Source organism: Rhinopithecus bieti, unplaced genomic scaffold (genome assembly GCF_001698545.2).
Source record: "Rhinopithecus bieti isolate Rb0 unplaced genomic scaffold, ASM169854v2 scaffold_35950, whole genome shotgun sequence".
Taxonomy (NCBI): Eukaryota; Metazoa; Chordata; class Mammalia; order Primates; family Cercopithecidae; genus Rhinopithecus; species Rhinopithecus bieti.
In genome coordinates, this window is record NW_016815506.1 from 1,376,466 (window position 1) to 1,389,755 (window position 13,290).

The 13,290-nt window shown below is 47.1% G+C and overlaps 1 protein-coding gene across 1 annotated transcript; it reads right to left on the reverse strand.

The window, feature by feature from the left end:
- Positions 1–1,185: 1,185 nt before the first annotated feature.
- Positions 1,186–12,831, reverse strand: SDR9C7 (short chain dehydrogenase/reductase family 9C member 7). The gene is made up of 4 exons (XM_017853283.1): positions 12,393–12,831; positions 8,268–8,526; positions 7,430–7,593; positions 1,186–2,084 (listed from the first exon to the last, which is right to left on the reverse strand). Exons 1-4 carry the CDS (start codon positions 12,691–12,693, stop codon positions 1,867–1,869), a joined length of 942 nt encoding a protein of 313 aa, XP_017708772.1. The 5' UTR covers positions 12,694–12,831; the 3' UTR covers positions 1,186–1,866.
- Between the last annotated feature and the right edge of the window lie 459 nt (positions 12,832–13,290).

Genomic DNA, 13,290 nt, shown 5'->3' on the forward strand with positions numbered 1-13,290 from the left:
TCATGGCAATTTACCTCTTTGTCAGGGGTGGACAAGCTTAAACCAATTTGGGCCAATGAGATTCAAGGAGACGCGTGATGAGGGCTCTAGGAAAGAAACTTCTTCAATCTTGAATGCTGTGGAAAGGCAGGCTTTTCCTTCTTCTATAAGTTGTGAATGAGGAAATGTAGAGTTCCCTTTGCCTGGCAGTCACACCACAATAACAAAGGGTAAAGCTAAAACTGTGGGCAGCAGAGCAAAGAAGTAGAAAATGCCTACAGCCTCAATGCCATCATTCAGCCACTGGGCCCTGCCCTCACTCTTCATTGTTTAAGCCAGTTGGTTTTTCTGTGACTTGTGAGTTGGCTTTTCTGTTACCTGTTGTTGAGTGCATTCTATCTGATTTAGAATTTGGTGCCAGGAATAGAAGTGCTAAAACTATAGTGAGTTGCATGGTAGCTCCCCAAAGATATATCTATAAGCTAACCCCTGGAGCCTGTGAGTCTTACCTTATTTGGAAAGAGTCTTTGCAGATATACCTGGATTATATTTTATTATTTTCAGATGTTGAAGAGACCCAAATTAAAGATATTTTAGTTAAAAAAATAACATTTGACCTTTATTACATGACCATTTATCAAGATCAAAAAAAGTCTTTTCAACAGAACTCCCTATGACCCAGGAGTTTAAGTCTTTTTTAAAAAAATTAGTTCAATGACTTATTTGACAGTGTTACTAACTTCAGAAATGGATTTTCCTATAACTGAAAAAGAATCCTGGTCTGGGAGTCTGAACGCCTCATTTCTATCCTTGTCTTAGTTACTAAGCTGGGGCTTAAGTAGGTCACTTCCCCTCTGAGTGTTAAGTTACTTAGTCTATGGAATAAGTGGCTCCCAATTGCTCAGGTGCATCAGAATCTTCTAGGTCCTTGTTACAAACACATACTTCTGGGCCTTGTCTCAGTCCTACTGAATCAGATTTTTTAATATTGGTGCAGGAGTCTGTATTTTTTAATTAACTGGGTGATTACAAGGTACAGTCAAGTTTTTGAAGTATTGGATGAACACCTCCAGGGTCCTTCATAGCTCTAAAAATTTGTATTCTGATTTCTATTCCTTCTATCATCATTTGTCCTAACTAAGCTACTAGATATTGTGCTAAAACAAAGTAAAGCAAAACACAAAATAAACAATAAATAACCAAGACCATGGTTTAATCATCTTTATATTCCCCCAGCACCTGCAAAGTGCCTGGTAGGTAGTAGGTGCTCAATAAATATTTGAAAAATTACTCAATGGTGATTAAATAAATGAATGTTATTTCATGTGGATCCCAATCACCTACAGATAGAAGAATCTAAAAAGAGAAAATATTTTAAACTTTTGTCTGATGTAATCTTGCACTCCCTATCTGCCCTACTACGTACTTCAGTGATGGGTTATGTGAATGAAGTCATGCATATTGAGGCACCCAGTAGGAAGGTGGTTAGATTCTCCTGGAGGCAAGATTATCCCACAGTATTTCTCAGTGGCAGTGATAACTGAAAGGGGCTCATGATTCCTCAGGAGCTGGTTTTCTTCTCCATGACTTTTCCAGGACCAGAAAAAGCCATATCCTGACTGGGTGCCAGATGTCCTTGGAGCCATTGCTGCATATCGCTGAACTTGCAAATACCACCTCAGGTTTCTGTGTGGTCCCAGAGGGTGGGAAGAGGCATTCATCTTCTGTTAGAAGTTACTGGTAAATTCGACAGCAGTGGGTGTCAGCTGAGCCAAGCGTCCTTTGCGGCCAGTGCCCCCAGGATATCTGATACCACCTTTTGTGACCCCACAGTCCTTCCTTCCACCCCCACTTCTAGGCTCCACTGACCCATTGAGCCTCCCCAGTTTAGACACTGTCCGCTGGCCTTGGAAGGTACCGGCTCAGGATGAAATCTGTCACAGGAGTGGGCAACTTAGCCAGGGGGATGTAGAGGAGTTTGGCATCCAGGCCAGGGTTGTAGCGGATGCGAGGGCTCCGGGAAACAATAGCATGCTCCATGCTGTTGATGACATCTCTGACTCTGGGCTCTGCCACCTGCATTATGTTTTTTAACTTGTCAGTATCTGTTTGAGGGCAGAGAGGGGAAAAAGGCTCTGTTATTCTTCATAAAAGATGATTTCTTCTGAATTCTGTCCAACTACCTTTTCCACGAGATCCCTGATCTAACATTTCAGGCAGGTCTGCTACACCCTCCAGGTGGTCCCTTATACAAACACACATTTATAAGACTATTGTAAATAATCTTAGCCTGGCCAACATGGTGAAACCCCATCTCTACTAAAAATATGAAAATTAGCCGGGCATGGTGGCACATGCCTGTAATCCCAGCTACTCAGGAGGCTGAGATACGGAATCACTTGAACCCAGGAGGCGGAGGTTTTAGTGAGCCGAGATCGCACCATTGCACTCAAGCCTGGGCAACAGAATGATACGCTGTCTCAAAATAAATAAATAAATAAATAAATAAATAATCAATCTTATTTATCTTCCTGAATTCAACAATTGTGCATTGAATTCCTACTATTGCATTAGACTGGTGATGAGAAGAACTGTGAGCATTCTTAAAACTGTGCCACTTATTAGTTATATTACCTTGAGCTTAAACTTTTATTATCTGTAAAATGGAGATAATACTATCTTTCCTGAAGGTTGGGCATAGTGGCTCGGGCCTGTAACCTCAGTACTTTGGGAGACCGAGCCAGGTCGATCACCTGAGGTCAGGAGTTTGAGACCAACCTGGCCAATGTGGTGACATCTCCTCTCTACTAAAAATACAAAAATTAGCCAGGCATGGTGGCGCATGCCTGTAACCGCAGCTACTAGGGAGGCTGAGGCATGAGAATCACTTGAACTCGGGAGGAGGAGGTTGCAGTGACCCAAGATCGCACCACTGCATTCCAGCCTGGGCAAGAGTGAGACTCCGTCTCAAAAAAAAAAAAAAGAAAAAAGTCTCCTGGAGAATAACAAAGATGATTAATAGCAGGGTAGACACTGGGGGAGTACAGAATAGCAAACATGATGGGAAGACAGCCTTTTTTTTTTTTTTCTTCTATGTACTTCCTAGAGTTCCCACATTTAAACAAAAACATACAGGAGAAAATATTATTTAAAAATAGTAATACTGCCCCTACCTTGGTCGTAAGGCCATTGGCCATTGTGGACTCAAATAATTTAAGGAATAGACAAGCACCTCGTGGGGCCCTCACAAATGTGAGGGGCTGTTCTATTTGCATTGGCACACAGGAGTGGAGATGGGGACAGAGCCCCCAGGTGGTACAAGTCTGCCAAAGCTCATGACATAAATAAGAGAAAGGCCACACCACACACCCACCAGGCCCTCATGTGCATCCTCACCCCAGGACAGAGGGATTCATGCTTCACTGAGAGCCCTGAGGACTCCAGAGAAAATGGTGCTTTAAAGTCAGACTGCCCTGATGAGGGATGAAAACTTGAAAATGGAGAGGAAGCCAAAGCTGCCCTGACTTTGAGAATGGTCCAGGCAGGCAAGGAATTCACCCGCTCGGGGCCAGTATCCTTCTGGGTGGTTGGTGAGAATGGGGCAGTGTCACTTCAGTCCCCTTCACCCCAGACTCCCAGAAACTCCATTTTCTGTTTCCTGGAAAGAAAACTGATGCAGGGAAAAAGCCAAACTACATTTTGGGATCTCAACAAGAGCCACAATAACTTAAAGCCAGACTGTCCATAAGGCAGTAATGTCTTGGGAAACCACACCCTGACCTCTGACCATAGAGCTGGCACAGAGGCCACCAGCAGCAGGGCTGAGGGCCAAAGGAATCGTTCAGGATGCCCAAGGGGCTGTCTCTGCCCCCTCAGAGCCAGGGAAACCTTTGTGGGCTGAGGAGGTGGAGCAAGCTGACATGGTGAGATGGGCTGGGGACTGGGTTCTGAGAAGTGGGGAGGGCTTACACAGGCAGTGGGGTGGAAGAAGGTACCCCACACATGGGAAAGGGTATAAGGCACCTGCTTTCATTGTTTTCTCAAATAGATATTAGCTGCCATTCAGTGCTGGGCACCCTGCTAGGCATGGAGTGGGAAGGGAGACTGAAGGACCCATCCAGCCTTGTCACTCTCCTTCACAGTGAGGAATGACATAGGCTTTGGAGTTGGGCACCTGGGAAAACGTTTTTGTTATTGGGAGAATTAAGCAAGATAAAGTCTATAAAGTATCAGGCCTGCTCCTAGGGGTTACAAGCCAGGGGCCTGTTTGGTCAGCCACAGCAACTTGCTGAGTTTGTACCCAGTGATGCTCTAGGACTACTCCTAAATCTCTCTTCTGTCTCTCACACAGCCACCCCCCACCACCAGAACCACCATGACTTAGAACTTCATGTCTTTATCACTCCTTCGCTGGGTTTCTACAGTAGTCTCCCAGGTGGCCTGTTTGTCCTTCCCACAGTGACACAAATCTGATCCGCCATTTCAGAGCCATTTACAAGGCTCTCTAATGCCTTTAGGATAAGAGCCATGCTCCTTAGTATAGCAATCAAAGCATTTTATGATCTGACTCCTAATCTCTCCCCTTCTCAATCACCACCCACAGCACTTCTGCCAGACTATAATGGCAATGGCAAAGGTTTGTTCAGCTCTTACTGTGGCAGAGCTGAGTATTTTGCATTTCTGTTTAAATCTCCTAACAATCCATGAGAGAGGAATTGTACTTTATAAATGGATAAACAAGTTTGGAGAGCTGTACAACATGATTAGGGGGACTGCTGGAATACAAGCCTGAATCTGCACTGCCTCCAAAAGCATACAATGCTACGTCAGGTCACCAAAATGTTGCTCACACCTTTCCTCTTGTGTAAAACATCCACCATCTCTTTCCCTGTTGGTATACTCCTATTCGCCCTTCAAAACTCACTAAGGCATTAACTGTCACCTCTGTAAGGCTTCTGTGACAGCAGAATGAAGTCTGCACTGCTGCTTTGTTTTGTACACATGTCCATTATTGCAAGATTCTTCATGTGGTGGTGTATTTACTTTCACATCTTCCCTGCTAGTTTCCCGGAGACTGTCTCGTCTCTGTATCCCAATAAACACTGGGCAACTGAAGCGAAAATTCTAGTATAACCACTTGGGAAAATGTTTATCTAAATGTAGCTGACCACTGCCTGAAAATTTTCCTCTGAAATTATGGTGTGGACTACAGGTGAATTGGCCTAACATATTTAATAGGCCCAATCCTTACTATTCTTTAACAATACCAGTTTTTGGACAAGGTTTCAGAGGAGTTTGCCTTTATACATATTCTTCCATGGACCACACTAAAGACGCTACAAGCACTCTTCACCCTGAGTGCTTACTTAGAAAACGACTTTGTGAGGTCTCCAGACACGCTGAATCCACTTTGCCCCAGCTTCAGAGCAGCTCCACAAATAATTTGAACTACTCTTTGCTAAGAATGATCACACAGAGGATAAATATATTTCCCCACACACACTAACATCTACTCTCCTTGCTCCCAACGGCAGCACATTTCCCTCTGGGGACCTATGCCTCCCCAACACCGTGTCCATTGGTCTGGGCAGAGCACACGGCCCAGCCTGAGCCAATCACACCTTCACATTCCCCTGGGCACAGTGACTGGTTTAGGGTTGGGTGCATCTTGTGGTCCCCTATGATGTGGCCACCATAGGTCCTCCAAGTCAGAGTGTACATTAGGACTTTTGGGAGAGGTACTGGAAAGAACTCTCCTATTTTCCCAGCAGACCTCACCCTAGGTGGAGGTGAAGAGATGCTGCAGTTATGCGGCTCCCACAGGGGAGACAGCTTAGAGATTGGAGTCAACGCAAAAGAAGCAGAGCCAAGAAATGGGTGAAACCAGGTCCTAGCAACATCATTTGCAGTCTGGGTCAGGTTGTACCTGAAGTTTATCTTGCTCAACTTTTTAGTCAGGTGAGGCAAGAAATTCCTTTTCTGCTTAAATAATTAGCACTGGATCTGCTGTCACTGATTAAGTCCCAACTAATGTAAATCCTTAGACATTTTCTTCTCACAGAATCCTAACATGTCTAGCACTAAAAGATGAATTTATCTAAGGGGTACCCCAAACATTTTTCCCTGAGGCTTCCCTAAATCAAAGAATGAATGACACCTCCATCCACCATATTCTTCAAGCTGTAAAGCTAGCACTCACCCTTGATGGCTTCCTGTCCCTCACCCCTTAATCCTCAGTGTGCTTTGATGCTCTAACTTATTCTGTATACTCCAGCTACCTCCCATTGCTTCCCACCTGCTGGTTTCTTTAAAGTTCCTCAAATGGAGTTTTCTGCCTCAAAGCCTTCCTGCAGAAAAAAAGTCCTTTCTTTCCCCTTCCCAGCAACACCTAACTCTTATTCCTCCTCAAAGTCAACTCAGAGAAGCTCTCCCCTTCACCATAACCTGAATTGGGACCCCAACTTCCCGCTCCATTCTTCTTTCACAACCCTGTTTCTCCTCTGTTGCACTTATCCACATCTGTCATAAACACATGTGTTTTTATTAATGTTTGTCTCCCCTACTGGGCCATAAGCTACAGGCAGTGAGGGGCAGGCACACCGCTATGTCTGCTCCAGCTCTCCAGCCCCACACATGCTTGGGACATGGCAGCCTTGCATGTTTTGTATTACTGATTCAAAACAAAAATAAAAAACAAAAATGCAATAAAGTGTGTATGCATTAAGTGAAAAAAATGGCTGTCTTGGCTTTGTGCTCTGTTGACGTATGATGTCCAGCAGACAACTTTTGCAGCACAAAGTTTTGGGGCAGCAGGGTAAACAGCTGCCATGTCCCACCTCTACCCTCCAAAAACACCAATGATTCACAGGAGACCCTCAGCTCAGGGAGAGAAAGAGAGGTGCCTAGAGATCCTCTCTTTTAAATCCCCATGTGCTCATTTTCTTCTTTATTAACAAGCACTCGGAATGTGCAAAACACTTCACACATACTAACCCTCATAGCAACCCCATGAAGGAGGCACTATCTTTAGCTCCATTTTGTAAATGAGAAAACTCAGGCATGGGAAAACTAGGTAATAGGCCCAAAGTCTCCTAGCTGGTAAGTAGTAGAGCCAGGATTTGAACCCAGGCAGTCTGGCTCCAGCAGCCATGCTCTTGATCTCTTCGCTGTATTTATCTCAGTACATTTTCACCTGATTCCCCTGCATCATGATGCTGTGGGGGCAGGTGCCAGGAGTGGGCCGAATTGCCCTTAACTCCCTGCACTGCTCCAGCAGTGATGATTCTGCCACTTGCTCTCTATTCTCAAACCCCAGCTCTGCCACTGTGTGACCTTGGGTCCTGAACTCCTCTGCATTTTGTCTCACCATCTGTAAACGGAAAGCCAGCTAATGATCCCAAGACCCACTCGCCCCCCCCTTAGTGACCCCTCTCCTGCCCCAGGAACTTACAGTTACGGAAATACTCCTCTCCGTAGCTGTCCCGGGTCTCCTGAGGCAGCCTCTCCCAAAGCTTTCGCATGCGTGACTCCAGGTTCTCTTTGCCCAGAATGGCTGTCCGGTAGTTCCCTGGCTCAATGATGCAGACCTTTACCCCAAAGTAGTGGAGCTCACGCCTGGGAAAGAAGAGTTGCATTCAGTCTGGGTCTCAAGATGACAATCATCAGGGAGAGTCACCTCTGGATGGGCTTGTCTTTCAGGAAACTAGAAATGCCTCCCCCACCCCCTGTACATGGCCCTGGCATTGCCTTTGTGCAAATAAGCCCTTTCTTAGGTACTCAGCCTTTTCCCAGACTGGCCCAGCAGTCTCTGGGCAATTTGCATTAGGCATAACCGGCGGGAAGAAGTCAACAGAGAATCCAGGCCAAGCTTTGCCTCCCACCAGGTCCCTCCCATTAGCAACTCCTCACTCAACACCCACGTGGTGAAGGGTGTGGGTCTACACAAGACCTGCATGCTCCTCTAAGGACCTCCAGAGAGGACCTCTGCCTCCAGGCCTGTCTGTCTGTTTGGGGGACTCTCCCTCCTCCTCTCACAGGCCCAAACAGGGTTTCACTCACCCTGGTGCTGCTCAAGGGAAGGCCCACCCGATGCCTTGTATTTCCACCCTGCCTCTTCTCCTCATACCTTCTCTTGGTCCTTGGAGAAAGCACCTTGAGGTCTAACCTTCCTTCTGCTATTGTGTTAGCTTCCTGTCTGCAGAATTCCCCTGCCCACAAGCTGTCACACCCAACCCTCTCTAACCCCCGGGATTTCCACCTGGAGTGGTTTAGTACCAGGGCCCAGTTACCTGATGCTGTCAGAGAAGGCCTCAACGCCAAACTTGGAGACACAGTAGCCACCACCAATGACGGCCACAAGACCACCACAGCTGGACATGTTGATAACCCTGCCCCGGGCTCTCTTGACCATGGGCAGCATGTGAAGGGTCACTTCGATCAGTCCCACCAGGTTCACATTAATCACCTTCACAAAATCCTCCTTGGTCAGCCATTCATTGGGACCACTGGGCAGGCCCACACCAGCATTGTTCACCAGGGCCCAGAGGCCTGGGGGCGAGATGGAGAACCACATAGAAATCATCAGTGGGCCTGGGAAAGAACCAAGGTTTGCTCCCCACTGGCTCAGTGCCTTCAAGGATGGTTGAGCAGGTGCACAAGACACAACCCGGTCAGGCTATAACATAAAAGGAAGGTGTATCTTTTACTAATTCATTTTCCCTGAAGGGACACTTTTTCCCAATTCAAGTAAAGTCTGCCGACTAGCTGGCACTCTGTGCCAGCTACAATCAAGGTGTTAGCTAACAGCATTTCAGCTATAAGCGTTGGGATAAGAGTTTCATTTTCATACCAATGAATTAGTGTTTAGATCCCTTCCCCATCATGCTTCTCCCTCTCTATTCACTTAAGTATAACCAACTGCATTTCACATACTACCAAAATCAATCCATTTATTCATTCATCCATCTTCACACATTTATTCATGCATGTGTCTAGTCTGTGACAATTGTAGGGTGAAGGAGGCCAGGTGCAGTGACCCACACCTGTAATCACAACCCTTTGGGAGGCTGAGGTGGGAGGATCACTTGAGGCCAGGAGTTTGAGACCAGCCTGAGCAACAGAGTGAGACTCCCGTCTCTACAAAAAAGAAAAAAATTAGTCAGGCGTGGTGGTATGCACCTGTAGTTCTAGCTACCGGGAGGCTGAGGTGGGAGAATCACTTGAGCCCAGGTTACAGGTTACCTTGTTCAAGGTTACAGTGAGCTATAATAGCGCCATTACACTCCAGCCTGGGTGACAGAGTGAGACCCTGTCTCTAAAAATAAAATGAAATAAAATAAAATAAAGTAAAATACGGGGCAAAGGAGACATAAAATGAACAACACAGCATCCTATCCCTCCAGGAACTCACAAGCCTGGAAGGAAACAATAATATTTATAAATAAATATATAAATGATTTAAATAAAATAATTATGGAAAATGTGATGAGGACTGTCTTTGAGATATTTCAATTAGTTTGGTACAAATGGAAAGAAATAATGCTAAGTGTGGTCATTCAACTCTGCAGGGGCCCAGGGTTGAAGAACGTCAGGTCCAGTCCTGGTTTTACCTCCAGCCTTGAACAAGTCACTTCCCTCTCTGGGCCTCAGACACTTCATCAGATCAGACTAAAACAGTTGCTTCCAGGCTGTATTTTGCAAGCCTTCTAGCGGGAGGAAAATGCAGGAGAAGCTCTCCTTTCATTTGTTTTACATATTGGAGTTCAAAGAAAATTCCACCAGAGGGAGGGTGATGCTAAAGACACACTGGAAACCCCTCTAAGCACTGCTCAAGGACCCCTTCCAGCTCCTTCATGCAAGGATTCCCCAAGCCCTACTGCCCTGGTGATTCCCCTGACAGCCCCAGCCTCAGCAGCCCCAAGATACTCTGCAGGCGCATCCCACTGTCTCCTGAGGGCAGGTCTCAACACAAACATAAATCCTAGTCCACCCCTCCCTCTAGGGCTGGGGTCCCCACCGAAGCCATGCCCCTACCCAATCTCCCTGCCTTTCTGCATTCAGGAGCAATGAGAAAGCACACAAGAACTTCCTCTCCCACCCCCCTACCCACCCCAGTTCCCAGTGCTTCTTAGACAAGGATATTGCCCAGTGGCTTAGGCAAAATAATGGTCCCCCAAAGATGTCCCCAGCCTCATTATCTCTGGAACCTGTGAATCTGCTGGATTACATGGGAAAGGGGAATTAAGGTTGCAGGTGGAATGGAGGTTACTAATCAATTGTCCTTAAAGTTACGGAGGAAGTTAACACAGGGAAATTATCCTGGATTAAACTGGTGAGCCCAATATAATCATGAGTCCTTCTAAGAGGACGGAGGCAGAAACCGGAGAATCAGAGAGATTGAGAAAAGTGTGAAAAAGACTGGGCTCAACCTTGCAGGCCTTGAAGATGGAGGTAGCAGGCCAGGAGCCAGGGGATGTCAGCTGCCTCTGGAAGCTGGAAAAGGCAGAGACGGATTCTCCTCTACAGCCTTCAGAAGGAACACAGTTCTGCTGACTTTGATTTTAGATCAGTGAGGCCCATTTTGGACATCACTCCTCCGGAACTACAAGATAATGTGTTTTGGGCCGGGCGGCGGGCGCTCAAGCCCTGTCAATCCCAGCGCGCACTTTGGGAGGCCGGAGGACGCGGGCGGATCACCTGAGGTCAGGAGAATCGAGACCATCCTGGCTAACACGGTGAAACCCCGTCTCTACTAAAAATACAAAAACTTAGCCGGTGCGAAGTGGCGGGGCCGGCCTGCTAGTCCCAGGGCTACTCGGGAGGCTGAGCAGGGGAATGGGCGTAAACTCGGGAGGCGGAAGGCTTGCCAGTGAGCCTGGAGATCTGGCACTGCCAACCTTCCAGTCCGGCCCGACAGAGCGGGACTCCGGCCTCTTTAAAAAAAAAAAAAAAAAAAAAAAAAAAAGATAATGGTTTGTATATGTCTTCAGACCGTACAGTTGTGTTGTTACAACAGCAACAGGAAACTAACATGCTAAGTGAGGTATTAAGGCAAGTGGCTCAAGGCTGAATGTAGGGAACTGGCTGAGACAGCCTGCTGAAGACAGAGGCTCACTCTTGCTGAATTACTAATTAATTAGGTCACTCAAAAACTATTTATTGAGTACCTTACTGGGTGCCAGACATCATTGTAGGTACTAAGGATGCACAGTAAATAAAAGGAACAAAAATCTTTGTCCCCAGGAAGCTTTATTCTAGCAGAGGAAACAGACAATAAATAAGTAAAATCTATCGTACATTGACTAGTGATAAGTGCTAAGGAGAGGAATCAAGCAGGGAGTTACTGTCTGGATCCCCCTGGCTCCAGGGCTCTGTTGCCCTGACCTGTGCATGGGCTCCAGACTAGTTCCTTTAGGAGGGAGGACTTCCTTTAGTCTGCTGCTTCTGCAACCCAGCCATCCTGTTCCTCCTGTTCCTAGGCCCACACCCTGTGTGCTGGAAGTGCATGAGGCAGGTCCCCACGCAGTCTTGGGCCAGCCCCAGTCCACAGCTTCCTTTCCCAATAGGAACAGCCACTCTGACGTACATACTTGCCCTGAAGACAAACCAACACCCACCATGATGTCAAGAAGAGACCAGATCTCTTTCTCCCCTGCCTGACATAGTCAAGGAGAGAAACTGCACCCCCCATGGGATCCAACCTCCTGTCTCATTCCCCCTTCCCCTTATCCTGATCCCAATGAGAAATGTGCTTGTATTTCCCCAGGAGCTGATGGTTAGGACTGCTGAAACCTCAGAGAGGCACATCCTATTTTTTTTTTTTTTTTTTTTTTTTTGAGATGGAGTCTCGTTGTCACCAGGCTGGAGTGCAGTGGCACAATCTTGGCTTACTGCAACCTCCGCCTCCAGGGTTCAAGTGATGCTCCTGCCTCGGCCTCCCGAGTAGCTGGGACCACAAGCACATGCCACCACACCCAGGTAATTTTTGTATTTTTTAGCAGAAATGGGTTTCACTGTGTTGGCCGGGATGGGCTCCATCTCTTGACCTCACGATCTTCCCGCCTCGGCCTTCCAAAGTGCTGGATTTATAGGCATGAGCCACCATGCCCGGCCAGGCATGTCCATTTTTAGAGATTTGGACACACAGAACACATCTTCCCCCCTCACTTCCTATTGAGACCTCTTTCCTGTCTCTCTGAGTTTCCAGGACAGAAAACTTCCTTGGGAAATTACCCCTTCATGTGAACAGGCCAAACCATGCAGTGGCTTCCAACCAGATTGAGGCAGGAGCCTTTCCTATGTCACCCCTCCCCCCCCATCTGGACATCAGGGTCTCTGATACTGTCAGATGCTTCGGGAGAGAGGAAGAGGAAGAAGGAGAAACCAAGAAAGTCAAAGAATGTAATTCGCCCCACCTTGCTCGCCCACTTGGTCCCTCAACCACTGGGCCGCCGTCTTGATGCTTTCACTCTTGGTGACATCCAGTAGGGTGGTCTGCAGCCGATAGGAGGTATCCTGCTGAAGTTTCTGGGCTCCCTCCTCAGTGAAGCAAGCAGCCAGCACCCGCATGCCCCGATCAACTAGCTGTTTGGCCAGCAGGTTCCCGAAGCCGGAGTCACAGCCTGTGATAAAGACGTACTTCTCCGAGAGGTTGCCAACCAGATTGCAGTTCTTGAACCAGCGGTACATAAATGAGAGGTCTGTGAGGGCCGCCATAGGGCAGGGGGAATGTGATGGCCAAGAGGGAGTGGGCTCAGGAGACAGCAGGGAAGAAGCTGGTCCTCTGAGCCCTAGCAGGCAGTCTGTAGGAAACCACCTGGAAGAAGAACTCTCCTCCCTCCCACAGCTTGCAACAAATCTAGGTCCCTGGGTGAGCCACACTGTAATTTTTATAGGTGGATGCATCACCACAGCAATTAGCTGAGATGCAAGAAATTCAAGTCCAACCTGAAGTCTTGTCACCTCTGACAGCCTGGTGGCTGCCTCCTTCTCTCCCCCTGCCCTGATGGGTAAAGCTGCCAAGAATGGGAAAGAATCCACTGGCAATGTTGGTGATGAGTGGTGGCTCACCCAGGTGGTGTAAGGGAGGCAAATGAAAAAGGAGGACTCACCCCAGACAGCTCCCCTAGAAATCCTGTCGCCACTCTACCCCCAACCCAGCCTGGGGATTTTGGTCTCCAGAGATCAAAATCTTTTGTAATGAGTGCAGGTATGTAAATAAGTTTAAGTTTTATTTTCAGGGAAAATACTCAAGACAAATTTATTAATGTAAAACAAACAACATTAGTTCTGTACCTTCCAAACCCAAGAGAA